The 15,320-nt window shown below is 30.0% G+C and overlaps 2 protein-coding genes and 1 pseudogene across 4 annotated transcripts in view; 2 read left to right on the top strand and 1 right to left on the bottom strand.

The window, feature by feature from the left end:
• Positions 1–15,320, bottom strand: part of LOC149032981 (uncharacterized) — a 78,204-nt gene that overhangs the window by 3,963 nt on the left and 58,921 nt on the right. The window contains exon 3 of the mRNA XM_089171207.1: positions 196–380. The gene's annotated coding sequence lies outside the window, so the exon portion shown is untranslated. The remainder of the gene's footprint in view (positions 1–195; positions 381–15,320) is intronic.
• LOC149032982 (glucose dehydrogenase [FAD, quinone] pseudogene) lies at positions 2,548–9,984 on the top strand (annotated as a pseudogene).
• LOC107072278 (uncharacterized) lies at positions 10,419–12,208 on the top strand. 3 transcript variants are annotated; one of them, XR_016176134.1, is made up of 4 exons: positions 10,419–10,563; positions 10,718–10,917; positions 10,989–11,781; positions 11,865–12,208. XR_016176134.1 is itself a non-coding variant. In XM_089171210.1 (3 exons), the coding sequence occupies exons 2-3, from the start codon at positions 11,439–11,441 to the stop codon at positions 11,936–11,938; spliced, it is 417 nt and encodes a 138-aa protein (XP_089027336.1). In that variant the 5' UTR covers positions 10,419–10,563; positions 10,718–11,438; the 3' UTR covers positions 11,939–12,208. The 3 variants fall into 3 exon arrangements, 2 of the variants coding, with proteins under 2 accessions (XP_089027336.1, XP_089027338.1); XM_089171210.1 differs by having other exon boundaries at positions 10,718–11,781; XM_089171212.1 differs by having other exon boundaries at positions 10,419–11,781.

Here is a 15,320-nt window from a genome sequence, read left to right on the forward strand (position 1 = left end):
GTTATTTGTATATTAGTTTCTGCAGGAAAAGATAAACTGGAAATGGCTCTTTTGCTTTGTATATTACAAGTGTACACCAATTGGAATGCATAAGTATTCAATGGCATATGTTTGCAGTAACAATCTATACAAAAATTTTTTATATCTTACATAAAAATATTCTTTAAATCAATATATAAACGAAATTGAGCATACCAGGTTGTGGTCCAGGCATGTATGCATTAAGAAAGTAAAATATATTTAAAGATGGTTTTTTTCGGAAATTTTCTGTTAAGTCTTTATGTATAGCTGCATTTGTGGATTCTGTTCTTCTAAAGCTTCTTATACGATATTCTGGACCTCTTAATTGCCTTTCATCATTTGCTGCTTCCATCCATGCTCTATAATTATGAAAAAAAGAATTTATAAATGTGAGAACATTTTTATAATATAAATATACTAATTGTCCATAAACTCTCTAATTGTATCCAAAATCCGTTGTTAACTAATAATATACCCATTTACAAAACAAATATACATAAAGGACTTTCATTGTATTTATACCTCGAAACCTTTGCAGCATTATCTAGATCGGTCCAATTTAAATACGAAAAAATTATACGTAAGACATCGTATTGTTGAAATTGTTCCATTGAATTTATTTATTTAACGTAAAAAAAAGAATATAATATTTTTAGTAGATATAAAATGATATATGAACAGAAGATTAATTACAAAAATTCACGCCGAAAAAATTGTATTACAATAAGTTTTTCGTAATAACATAAAATCAGCAGTATCTGACTGTTACAACTAATTAGACCTTCATAGGCAATATTCTTGTATGATTACCATATGAAAGATCTAATGTACAGTACATGTATTAATAGCAATCTCTTCAAAAATGACAAACTTTAAATGTTTCTGTTATTTCTTTTACTTGTAAGACCTCACAATGTCCTTTCACCTCAAAATGAAAATTCTTACTCACATGAGACTCTTTGTATTTCGTATAATAAATTGTCTATGTTACAGAATATATATATATATATATATATATATATATATATATATATATATGTTGTTACATAAATATTTACATAGTACATGTAAACATAGTACATATAAAAAATTTAATTTTATATTTGATCGACAAAATATATCTCTGGTTACAAATATATATATATAAGTATTATTTATCATTAAAGTTTGAATATTTTTCTGTTCGTAAAATACGCTATGATTGGCTGTCACATTCGTGATGTCATTTTCGTTAGAATCTTTGCTTTTGTATATTGTATGTATATTGCCAGAAGATTTTTTACGTGTACATTTTGGCAAAATAATAAATTTTTAGTGATAAAAAGATATTTTGTATACAAAAATATTGCAACTGTTGAAATTATACTAAAATATTTCAACAAAAATTATTCTCGTATTCTCCCAGTTCTTTATTTAATTCTGTTTTTCTGAATCTTGACGCATCTTACGATAATATTGGATCCAGTTTCTTTATGGGAATAAAAGATTTTTTATCCTTTTGTTTGTTTATCTTTGAGATACGCAATGTTGTAGGAAAAGTATTTAGAAAAAAAAATAAAATTCATAATGGACTTTTTCTTAAATATATCTTATTTATACATAATGATACGAAACAAGACAGATAGCCTTTTAGTTTAAGCAGTATCAATAAATTTATTGTTTTAATGATGTTATAATGAATATAAATTAATTAAAAATGAAAATAAAGCCGTAGTTTATTGTTTTTTCGGAAGAAGAATAACCCCACGCACGCTTAAGACTTCTTCGGGAATTGTTTTCGGTGCGCCATTTTTGAAATGTACTTAAAATATAAATTTTTCAAGAATAGAGTAGTATACTTTTCTTTTTATCGCCCATCTTTAATGTTTTTTGTTGTTTCTCTTTGATTTGTTGATTGTTTCAATTTTTAAGTTGCGTGATCTTTCACAAACAAATGAGGTATTCAATAATAATTAATCCTTGAACAATCCAGTGACTCACATTTCAATCTTATCACTTATCGTTACAATTACTTTTTTGTGTTAATTGTGAGCATCAGAGTTAATTGGTAAAAGAAAAAGATGTAAGGCAGCTTTTTTTTTTCTTCAGAGTCTATGATAAACAGTTGTTTTTTTCCACATGTTAGGAAACTCCATTTACAAAATATGTTAATTATAAAAGAAGTCTCATTACTTTATCCGATGTCGTCAGATAAACATCTAACAGGCGGGGTACTTCGTTATTCATTTTGCTACTATCTTCTTCGTTCGACAATTTCTAATTTCTTGTCCATTTATAATTTTTGAAATAATTAATAAAAGAAAATGAAGTGTATATAACTTAGGTTTATATCCGTTACATGAGACAGTAAATAAACTCTCTCAAATAAAAAGGTCCATATAATTTGAAATATACAATATGTAGATAATTAAATAATGAATGAAGAGTGTATTAATAAAAAAAAAAATAATAATTTGTGAAAAATACAAATTAAAAACAAACTACGCTATGTTAAAAATATCAATAAGTACTAATCAAAAAATTACAATGGGATTGGATTCTTTAATTTCTGTATTGTTCATCATGGGAGTCGGCTTGTTTCCATTTATGGGAATCGAACGATTATTCAACAGTTATGATAAGTTGGATCCTGAATCCCTTCCGAGAAATACTCGTGAGGTAAATTATTATTATTATTATTATCATTATTATAATCATTTTTTTACTAAATATAAAATAAAACTTATAAATTATTTTTGAAAATGAATTTTCTAGTTAAATAAAACGTATGATTTTATCGTTGTGGATGGTGGAAGTGCTGGAGCGGTAGTTGTTTCGAGGCTGTCCGAGGTATCGAACTGGAGCGTGTTGTTGATAGAGACTGGTGGTAATGAGAACGAGATTTCGGATATTCCACTTTTCTCGATCTTCAATCAGTTATCGGAATTAGATTGGAAATATAAGACCACTCCGTCAAAGTCTTCGGCTTATTGTCTCACGATGGTAGACAACAAATGTAATTGGCCACGTGGAAAAGTTTTAGGTGGAAGCAGCGTATTAAATACCATGATATATGTGCGTGGAAACAGGTAATATTAACATATCGCCGTTCTATTTGATATGTATATATCTCCGCTAAATATAGTATTAAATACGTAAGATAATATTTATTAATCCATTTGTATTATTCGAAAAATTGGCTCATATTTCATTACAATTTTGTTTATTGTTTCAAGATAGAAATATTGTAAAATGATACAGAAAAACAAAAAACAAAATGGCGTTCATAAAAAAAATTTATAAATTTTAGTTCAATGACCTGGCTTCAATTTAATTGTTGGCTTTACAATGTTCTTTTTTTTAGTTTTATAATGTTGTTTTCTTTATATTAATATTTAATCTATTTGTGCAATCATCATTTTTCTCTAATTACGTGCATGCGTATTGTGACGCACTTGTGTTCGGTTCTTATGCATAAAAAACTAATGCAATACATGGCATGGCAAACGGCTAGGAAAATTCCTCACAAAAATACTTTTATTACATAAATGGTTGAAAAAATAATTTATGCTCATGTTTGATAAATATGAAATTGGTTTTATTGCGTCCAGAATAATCAATTTGGTTATACATGCAGTTAGTGTATTTAAAATATAATAAAAATATTATTATTTTAAATTTAATTATATATAAATATATAATTATATTCATTATATTATAATTTATATATATATAAAATTATATAATTTATATTATATAATTTATATAATAATATATATATATATATATATATTTATAATTATATTTAAAATTGTTCATCGTTATACTTACTAAATTTTTGCTTGTAACTATTGATACAGTGTGTTTAAGATGAAGATAATTAAAAAATAAATATATTAGTATGTCTAAATTACATATTTAATAGATTTAAGGGGACCTTCTACTCTGAGCACCTAAAAAAAAGGCTATTTTCGCGAATTTTTTCCAAGAAAACTATAAAAGATATCGATCTAAAAGTTGTTGGGTTTGTTAAATTGAGTCTTAAACTATATAAATGAATTTTTATTTTTTCATTTTAATTAATTTTTTATTGCAAAAACAGTAGTATAAAAAAACACCTTAGAACTTTAGTGCTTTGGTAGCTCCATCAGAACTTGAGAATGGCTTACCTGAAACATACAAGTAAAATGGTTTTATATTCTGTATGACTTCAGCTACAAAGTGACAGTTTTATATAAAAATTTTATCAATAAATAAAAAAATGTTGGACAAATTACAAAAAAAACGTAATTTTGACCTTTTTTTTATTGTTTTTGACTAAAAATAAATAGTAAAAATTAAAATATAAGAAAAAACTCTCCATCACTTTGTTACAGCTCATGTGTAGAATATGTGGATTAAATTTTATAAGAATCGGTTTACTGGTTCGTGAGATACGATGGAGCTAGTATTTCAAAACATAGTTTCGAGATAAACGCGTTTAAAGTTTTTTTTTTCTAGTCAAAATCGTTAAAAATTCTTACCTAAACTTAATCTGCGATGCCTGGACCGTACAATAGACCTTCTTCTTGTTCATATTCTTCAATTTCTTCCAGTCTTGCCTTCTTCCACTTTGATCTGGTATCTTTTGAGCACTCAGAGCTTCGACGGTTCGCAGATTCGATACGTCGGTCGTCGCGTCTTTTAGCAAAGTCGATCGCTCCTGGCCCAAGTTTCATGCCCATCGTTTCCATTATCTTCATCACTGTTTGAAATCCTTCTTAGTCCGTCTTAGATCCTCATAAATAGGCTTTAGCACTTTCTGTACATCTTTAGAAAGTGCCGGAGGATGCTTGTATTTTTGCTTCAGTGCCTTAGTTTTGAGGTACTTACACCAGTCGATGGAACACGTATGGTAATTATTATTATCTTTTTTCTTTTTTTATGAATCGTGAGATATTATGATCCCTTTCTATTTGTAAGGAAAGATACAGTCTCCGTCGAAAGTGTACGAACAAGTTGAAATGAAAATAAATTAAAATGCAAACAAACTTTGAAAAGGGTTGAGAACATGGGAATCTGTTATTTTATAAAATTCAACTTCAATGATCAATTAAACATTTCTCATTTCTTTTTCTTTTTATGAAATAAAAATGTTTCCTTGTCGAAGATATTAGAATGAGAATTGAAATGAAAATAATAAGGGAAGTGTAAACACAACGCGGAAAAGGAAGAGGAAGAAGAAGAATATGAAGAAGAAGTTGGGGTAGGGGTTGGTAAAGGTGAAAAGTTGGGATGGAGTTATTCTTTTATTTATTTATTTTTTTTTTTTCAAGTCGAGTGATATTAATAATTCCCCATACAAAGTTTGAAAACAGGCCCTTGGATGGCCAATCGCCGGGCAAAGGATGACAACTAACGGCCGATCATTGACGTTTTCTAATAGCCCATAGAGGGCTCAATATCCAAATGATAACCCCGGCCCATTACCGGCATTTATTATCGGCCCATTACCGGCAGTTATTATCGGCCCATTACCGGCATTTATTATCGGCCCATTACCGGCATTTATTATCGGCCCATTACCGGCATTTATTATCGGCCCATTACCGGCATTTATTATCGGCCCATTACCGGCAGTTATTATCGGCCCATTACCGGCAGTTATTATCGGCCCATTACCGGCATTTATTATCGGCCCATTACCGGCATTTATTATTGGCCCATTACCGGCATTTATTATCGGCCCATTACCGGCATTTATTATCGGCCCATTACCGGCATTTATTATCGGCCCATTACCGGCAGTTATTATCGGCCCATTACCGGCATTTATTATTGGCCCATTACCGGCATTTATTATCGGCCCATTACCGGCATTTATTATCGGCCCATTACCGGCATTTATTATCGGCCCATTACCGGCATTTATTATCGGCCCATTACCGGCATTTATTATCGGCCCATTACCGGCAGTTATTATCGGCCCATTACCGGCCGATTATACAGATTACAATAAAAAAAACTGCTTGAATAAACAATGAAAGAGAAAGGGATTGAACAAGATAAGAGTCGTCCGTGCGCGCCGAACGCTCAGGAAAGCGGTCCGAGGTAGTTACGTTCAGGCACCAAAAATGTAGTTAGAGACATCGGATCTTTTTGAAATTTTAACACAATATTTCTACATATATATACATTCGAAAAATGTAAAAAAAAAAAAAAAAAAATTTTTTTAAATTGCAGAGTAGAAGGTCCCCTTAACTTGAAATCTTTTTTCTTCTTCTTCTTCTCTCTTCTAAGTAGGCACAATGCCTGTTTTTCATCGCGACGCGCTTCATATAGTCAGACTGTCGCTTCAGCGCTTTCGAGGTCTTCCAACGCTTCGTCTCCCCGATGGTAACTTATCTCGGAATATTTTGACCAGTCGGTCATCTGTCATGTGAGTGATGTGGTCATTCCACTCAACTTTTCTGCTTAATACTCAGTCGTTGATGTTCTCGAATCTCGAATGTTCAAAAATCTTTTTTTTTTTATAAAAAATGAATTAAATGAATATATAATGTACGAAGGTGACCTAACGTCTAATGTACGTTAGACTCGTGCATGTTGTTAAAACTGTAAAAAAAACAGAGGGATATCATATTTAAAGGTTGGTCATTCTTTGCCTTTATTTTTATTTAAATGGTTTTTAGTAACAGAATCATTTTAATACCTATTAAAGTCACAAAAATATAAAATACCTTACATTTATTGATTTACCTTAAATTGATTGATAATTAATCGAAGGAAATGAATATTGTAATTTAAAAGCACGGAATATAAGTTTGATGCACCGTCTTTTTCAAAATCCACCGAACCACCAACTGGTTCGTTGTTCTCCATGAAAGTTAGTTAAAATTATTTTATTGATAGTTGTTTATTTTACTTCCCGAATATTACTAACGAAAGTAATATGCATAGTAAATAAAATTTATTCTTTTGAAAGTCATATTTTGAGCTATTGCTATTAACCTTTCGTCTCCTTGCTTAGGAAATAATACCTATTGGATTTTTTTACATTCGTATTCTACATATACTTGTATGTATGATGAATAAATGAGTATTAGAAACAAAGAAAATCGTTTTAAGAACCTCTTGTGTTATTACATATTGATTATTATTAACAATATCAATTAATTTTATTCTAGATTGGATTTCGATACTTGGGCGAAAATGGGTAACACTGGCTGGAGTTACGAGGAAGTACTTCCTTATTTTCTTAAATCAGAGGATAACAGAAACCCTTATTTAAAGAAATCACCTTACCATAAAACGAATGGCTACTTAACTGTACAGGAATCTCCGTGGAGATCGGAATTAGGTATCACTTTTATAAAAGCTGGACAAGAATTAGGTTATGAAAATGAAGACATTAATGGTGAAAATCAAACTGGCTTCATGATAACGCAGAGTACGATTCGTTGCTCGTCAGCTAAAGCTTTCTTAAGGTCAGTGAAAAATAGACCGAATTTACATATAGCTTTAAACGCTCAAGAATTGAAGATACTTTTCAATAAAGAAAAACGAGTTACGGGGATACAATTTCTTCGAGATGGTTTAAAACAAATAATCAAGATAAAAAAAGAGATCATTCTGTCGGCTGGAGCAATCAATTAACCCCAATTGCTGATGCTTTCAGGAATAGGATCGAGAGAACATCTCGAGGAATTCGATATACCGGTAATATCTGATCTTCGAGTAGGTGACAATCTTCAAGACCATATTGGTCTTGGTGGATTAAGTTTTACAGTGAACGAATCTGTTACTCTTAAAGCGTCAAAAATATTATCGGTACCAGTACTTTTAAATTACTTCAAAAACGAAAACGGGCCTTGGACTACTTCTGGAACCGAAGCAATAGCTTTCGTTAATTCTAAATACGCTGATCCATCCGGTACTTATCCAGACCTTCAATTTATCTTTTTTCCAACGGGCTTGGATAGCTTTAATAAACATTTAATTAAAGCTTTTGGGATTAAAGATATCGTTTACAATACCGTATACAAAAAATTATTGAATGTTGACAATTGGACGTTATTGCCACTTTTATTGAAACCAAAAAGTTCCGGATAGATTCGTCTAAAGAGTAGAAATCCTTTGATTCATCCTGACATTAATCCGAATTATTTTGCTCATAAAGAAGATTTAGACGTCTTGATAGATGGTATACAAATTGCTATAGCTCTTTCAAATACAAGTGCATTTCAGAAATTTAATTCAAAACTGCACTCTGTGAAAATGCCTGGTTGTGAACAATTTTTGTTTGATACGTACAAATATTGGGAGTGCGCTTTAAGACACTACACTTTTATAATATATCACCCAGCGGGAACATGCAAAATGGGACCAAAACACGATCCAACAGCTGTCGTGGATCCAAGATTAAAAGTGTATGGTGTAAAAGGTTTAAGAGTTGTTGATGCATCTATAATACCTGTCATTACAAATGGAAATCTTATTGCACCTGTTATCATGATTGGCGAAAAAGCCAGTGACATGATAAAAGAGGATTGGCAATGATAAAAAAGAAAAAAGAAGTTTATAAATAATTTTAACACACGTGCAAAGAATTATTATTTTCAATATATATTTGTTAATTCATTACTTATTAAAATCAATTAAATAACTATATATTATTTAGTATACTTCTTTAAAGCACTCTTTCGACAAACAGTATTGTAAGGTTCTGAAAAGATGGTAGACCGTTGGGACTAGAACCAAAGAGTAAATCGCATAAAGAAAGAATTTCCCATCCTAAGGCTTAAATGTTGTCGTAGATATTCACCTTATCTTGTAATGTTCATCGTCTAAATATATTTATCTGTTTATCAAATAATGTTTAAGGTTGCTATCGAATTTTATTATATCCGAATAATTTCAAAATTGATTTATTCTGAATAGTTACAAAATGTTTTACAAAATATCAATGGAAGTAAATGAACAATTTCAAGTATTTGATTTAAGTGGAAAACGATTAAGGCCCAAAAATTTGGAAAAAATACCCTTACTACTTCTGAATACATATTCAAGCTCGATAAGAAAAGAAAAATACAAGGATATGAATGTTGCTCCTTGCTCCTATGTTTCTATTTTTTAAGTTTCATTATATTTAAAAGTAGCATAAGTTTATTTCTAGTTACAAAAACAATGTTTCTATCTGGCTAAATTGAAAATTGTTAGTACAAAGTATAAATTTGAGACTTTCAACATCTTGGAAAAGCAATGTTATAAACTTTTTTAAATATCGTGAAATGTAAAATCTTTAATATTTCGAAATGAAGAAAGGAGAACTTATACTATTTTCAAATATAACAATTCGTATACATGTAAAGGAAATAGCTTACAATACGAACAGAAAATAACCTAATGTTGTTATGTTTGTTCCTGTCGAGGTCACAGTATATTGTGAGATCATATAAATAAAAGATCGGTAAGAAAACCAGTTAAGGATTATAATTTCTCTAAAACTGACAGTTTGAATACCGTATATGAATAATTTCGCGTACACGGGTTAAAGGAAAGAATTGTCCTTAGAAGTTTAATAAGTTACAATAGTCAACCGTTGACCTGCTTTTAACTGACATAATTAAAATCCTATGTTTTTTTTTATTCATTAAAAGGGTTACACCTATAAATCTGATATATAGTAAACAAAATAAAAAAGCATCGAAACAAGGTAGGATAGATTAATAAAGCAATGATTTTAACGTAAACATGTTTTTTTTTTATGGAAAATTCATTATGAATTGTCCATAGGAAGTGTAGAAATATATGACTCTTTGTACTTCGTTATCGTCGAAAATCATGATGGGCTAAGTTAAAGTGGCTTTCTTCTGATCTTTTTGCCACTATAAAGATTATGTTATCGAACGACTGTATTAAACAACGAGGAGAAAAGTTTTTATTTTTATGCAATATTTATAATTAGTAGTAAATTTCATATTTATAGGACGTTTTAAATTAAATACAAATCTACTATTTTATAACGTAAATGCTATTGCAATTATTTGTAACTAAGGAAAGAAAATAATAAAAAAATGTAACTTTAAAAAATATAATATTGTTCTTTTTTTTTTACAGAGTCTTCTTTTACATATAGGAAAGTGATTTGTACAATTAAAAAGAATAAAGCCAGTATTCTAATAGATATTTTTGTATTCAACTCTTCGTTATTACAAGAAATTAGGTCAATACGATTCTTTTAATTAGTGTTTTTTAAATTAATCTCTTTGTAAAAACCATTTTACGTGATTTTACTAAAGTTATAAAGCATATTCTTTGCGTAAGTATAAATATTTAAAATAAAAAGTATGCATAATTTGTGTTTTTAACAAAAACTAATTTTATAGATTATATTTGAATGGACTTCGGACCATTTAGATATTGTTTAATGTGTACAATGCAAATAAATCGATTCAAAGTATTATAATCTTTTATGTTAAATATAGTTAGAAATATGGAAGAAGATTTATACAAAAAAGTCTTGCCACATGTTTTTAAATATTTGAATGGATGCGACCTATTTTGTACTAGCTCTGTTAATAGGTACTGATACAAAAGTATTTAATGCACATGCATTTTTTTACTAAATATAATTATAATTAACAGTTCTTTTTTATTGTATAAGAATGCTACTATGACAAATATTTTAACACCATGAAAATAGTCTATATTTAGAAATATTTGTTTATAATTATAGACTTTGGGAGAATCTATCACTAAAAGAGGAATTATCAAGAGGTCCTAAGTGTATTAGAAGATACCTAGACGATGAAAACCTGATATGTAAACCTGAGGATTTTAATGCTATACAAAAAAATGCAATAGCATGTTACCCTACTAGACCTGTTTATAATATATTTTTTAATCCCGTTTTATACGATTCATATACTTCTAGAGGTATGTTTAATATTAAATACATATTAATATAGAAAAAATGTTTATATCTAAATTATTTTGATCTTTTCAAGGATGTCACTGCGTAGATTTACCATGTAAATGTTATTCAGTTACATTAATCGATTCTTCTTTGGGAGGCACTCTGCTTTCAGCCTTTAGTTTTCCTTATACACCATTGATAAGTATCAATACATTTACTTTTTATAATGTGCCTTTTCATTCTTTCTTATATTGTCATGAGCTAAACTATTTTTTTGAAGATAATTTTGTGAGTGCCAAACGATTATTTAAAGCAATGAAACTAATTTTGCGTGAAAATTCTATTGTCACAAATTGTTTCATTTTATTTAGCCGTAAAAATACTGCACATAGGGTTTTTTGCCTACAGATGGCTTTAAAATATCGGTAATATATTAAATATTTAAATAAAATGATTGCTAGTAATGTTTTCACTTGTATATGTAAAATGTAAATATTTCTAATTGGCCTTTTTCTTCAGGTTTCCAAACACAAAGATTACCATGTGGGGTGGAGAAGTAAATAGTATTATGGTTTGCAATAATTTGAATAATTTACCAACGTGTAAAGAATTTCCAGAAATAGTTATTATTGCTCTTACTGGAATTATGCAAGTCTACTCAGTATATGTGAATAATGTATTTGTTACTCGTCCAATAATCGAAAAAAAACTTAATATTTTACAAAAGAATTTAACATTGAAAAAACACTCAATAGGTTTTATGTTTGCATCTCATGTTTTTCCTGAGCTGTTTGATTTGGAAGCAGCATTATTTATCAATATGTTTCCAACTGTGCCTTTCATTGCCTGTTATGGTTCAAAAACATATGGAGAAAAAAATGAGAGTTAGTAAAATGAGTTTAAAAAAGAAAATATTTTTTATTACATATATAAATGAGAAAAACTATTTGATGTATACATATTCTAGGTAACCTGGAACAAGACTCAGATGCCTTTAATTATAAAGAAATTACCTGTTACATGATAATTACATATGATTAAATGTGTAATTATATTTAAAGCTTTTTTTCAAATGTGGGTGAACTTAAATATCTAAAACGCCAGATATTTGGTTGGAAATTTTACCTAAAGCTTTGTAACATCTACAACGTATACTATGACATTATTATTTCGAAGTTTTCATATATTGCTGAATCATTAGTGTTTTATTCATTTACCTTAAATAAAAAATCAAAGCTTTTTTCATTACTACATTATGACTTTTTAATTATTATTGATTGTATATTTCTTCAAAGATTTTCGGAAACAGGAAAAATCCATAACTTTAAAAAATGTAGAGATCGTTTGTATATTGAAAAACATCTATGTAATTGGAAAAATCCTTTATTGCAAGAAAAAATTATTGTTTTATATTTTTATTTTATTTTAATATTTTCTAAAATTTGTTTGAAAAATATATTTTATAATGTAGAAATAAATTTCGTAATAATTGATAAAAATCAATATTTCATTACGCGAAAGAGAATCGTTAAAAAAAGGTTCAATTAAACGAATGTTTTAACAGCAACTGAAAAATATATTCAAAAAATTATAGACAAACATAAAAACATATTTCGACGAGCTCGATTTTTTTCCGCTGGTTTTAAGATTACGTACTTAACAGTTGATTCTAAAAACATGTCGAAGGAACATTCACATTTGCACGAGTACTTGCATGACGAAGGATTTGTTTAAGTAACACAAAAACAAGACTTATATATGAGTATTTTTGGCTAAAAAATCTAAATACGCTACCTCACGTGATGAAGATAGAATTTTTATCTAGCTCGAAGAACATGGCAAGATAATTATTAATGTACAATTATTATTACAAATATACCTATTGTTCAACTGTTTGTACATCAATTACATTGATTCTACGAACATTAAAAAATTCAATAGTGATTGAGAAAGGTAACAAGCGATTTTATCAAGCACGTGGTGGATTTCTTTATTAATTAATGTAAACGATAATGATACCATAAATTCCGTACCTCAACTTCATCTGATGACACTGAACTCGATACTCCGTCGTAACTAAATAAAATAATATTAAAAACACTATAAGTTGTTAATTATAATTTTTTGTACTTTTTTACTTTTACTATTACGTTTACAATATACTTGTAAATCGTTTACAAGGATTACACGAATGATATTTACATTCTCGTAATATATTATTTATTTTATTTTAATTCATTATATTTTTTATTATTTAAAAAAATAAAAAATAATATTTATTTCCCGATTAAATCGATATACTATGCTACATGTATGTACAAATAGTCATGCGTACACAGGTGGTTAAATAAAAAAATATTTTTCAATCATCGACCAACGAACGGAGCTTACATGAGCCAATTAAAAAATATATGAAAACTCCTGTGGATTTTTTATTTTTGATAACCAATTAATTATTGACATTCGTTAAATCGATCGGAGCAATTTTATGAGATAAAAGAGAAAGAGAAATAAAAAAAAAGGCAAAAAAAAACATGAAAGTAATCTTATTGTCTACTAGAAGATTAGAAATGTCGGGAATGAGAAACAGAAAGAGAGATAGACAGACCGATAGACAGACAGACAAAGAAAGAAGGGGAAAAAGGAAAAACACCTTCTGCCAGCTACGGAAAAAGTTCTTTTACAGGGTGGCAGATGAGTGGTAGGGGATGCGTCTGTTAACGAGAGAGCTGGTGTTATAGGCCGATGGGTAGAGAAAAACTGTCGTTTTCTTGATGCAAAACGAAACAAGACTGAAGTCGTGGAAATAGAACAGGCAGGAAGCTTAAAAGGAGAAAGAGTAATAAGGAAAAAGGAGTAAAGGAGGATGATGGAGGAGGATCGTGAGGCGGCAATCCTGGGAAAGTCAGCTACTATTCTAGCCACTCGAGTTCGGTTTATCCAAAAGGACGATATTGAGTATCCGCTATGCCACGTCCGATTTAAGCTCGCAGCATCTCCTTCTGGATCTCTTTCTTTCTTTCTTTTATTCTTCGACTATCTCGTTCTCTCGATATTCCTTAAAGTACCATTATGTACTCTACCTTCACCCCCTTTTCTTTCCTTTCCACTCCTTTCCTTTCTTTCCCTCTCTATTCTTCTCTTGTTTTCTTCTTCATCCGTTTTCTATCCTTTCTTATTCTGTTACATCCATTTCTTCGTACTCAGGCCATACGCGTCTACTCTATTGCAAGCAGCAGCACTCTTCTTCTTTCCTCGTTGGTCAGGAAGTAAGATAGGATGAAGAAGAGAAAGAAGAAGAGAACAAATAAGGATATCGGATTCTTCTTACTCTTAAGCCGATCCGTCTTTCGATCTTCTCCGATTCCTCTCTTTCCTTCTCTTTCTTCTCTTTGACATCTTTTTCTTTCTCTTGATTTTCAAGTAACTTCGAAAGCAAAGTAAATCAAAGAGATAGAAGCTGCAATTGCTAAGAATCTGAGAAAGGAATTTCAAAATATTCTTACCTTCCTCATTTTCCTATTTTTTTTTATGTTTTTTGTTCTTTTTCATTTTTAACTATTAAATTCTTCGGGATTTTGGATTCTAACGTTTTGAAGCATTATTATCTTAAAGAAGAATTTGCGATAAATTGAAAAAAAAAAACATGTGTGCAGATCACGTGGGGGGCGACGTTAGTGGCGGTGGGGCGCCGTGGGGCGACTATGGCGAGGGGCGTCGGCGGAGGTCACGGCGTGCGGTGGTGGTGGCTTCGTCAGGGGGCATCGGTGAGTGGCGGTTCTCGTTCGAGATAGAATCGATAAATAAATCTTTTAAATGGGGTCTCATACATATATTAAATATTATAGAATTGTCACATACAAAATATGATTACTAAGCAAGCCTTATATAATAAAAAAGATATAATTTTGTGACAATTCTATATAAACAACCCGAAAATGAGACTTTCACTTTCAAAGTGCAAGTGTACCATGTGCTTTTCCGGGGTCCTATTACTTAATATTAAATTTTCACATTCACTCAGAAAAAAACACATGCATACCCACCCACTTATTCCACGGTTCTCACACACTCCATCAGGGTGCAAAAGCCTACACTAGAGAGCATGTCACGAGGCACCTCCGACACCCTAGTTCAATCGTGTTTTTGAAACTTATATTCTATAAGGTTACGCAACAGTTGCTTTAATCGTCTGCCAAGGCTAGTGATTATTGCAAATAAAATTGCTGCAAAGTACAAGTATACTCTAGTATATATATGCATACTAGTTATATACGAGTATGTTTACACAAATAAATGTGGGTGACTCTACTATGCAAAACGATTATTAAAATATGTGTGCAGATCACACGTGTTAGAAGTGAAGCCTTCAAGAAACCACGTTTCGAGAGAATGAGACGAAAGAACAGAGTAAGATAATTGT

This window comes from Polistes dominula, unplaced genomic scaffold (assembly GCF_049000335.1).
Source record: "Polistes dominula isolate Pdom_NZ unplaced genomic scaffold, Pdom_raw_medaka contig_31, whole genome shotgun sequence".
Taxonomy (NCBI): Eukaryota; Metazoa; Arthropoda; class Insecta; order Hymenoptera; family Vespidae; genus Polistes; species Polistes dominula.

Excerpts from the sequence above, each read along its gene's own strand:
- LOC107072278 (XM_089171212.1), top strand. The coding sequence starts at position 11,439 with ATGTGGGGTGGAGAAGTAAATAGTATTATGGTTTGCAATAATTTGAAT. Across the intron at positions 11,782-11,864 it reads ATATGGAGAAAAAAATGAGA|GTAACCTGGAACAAGACTCA; the intron begins GTTAGTAAAATG and ends TACATATTCTAG.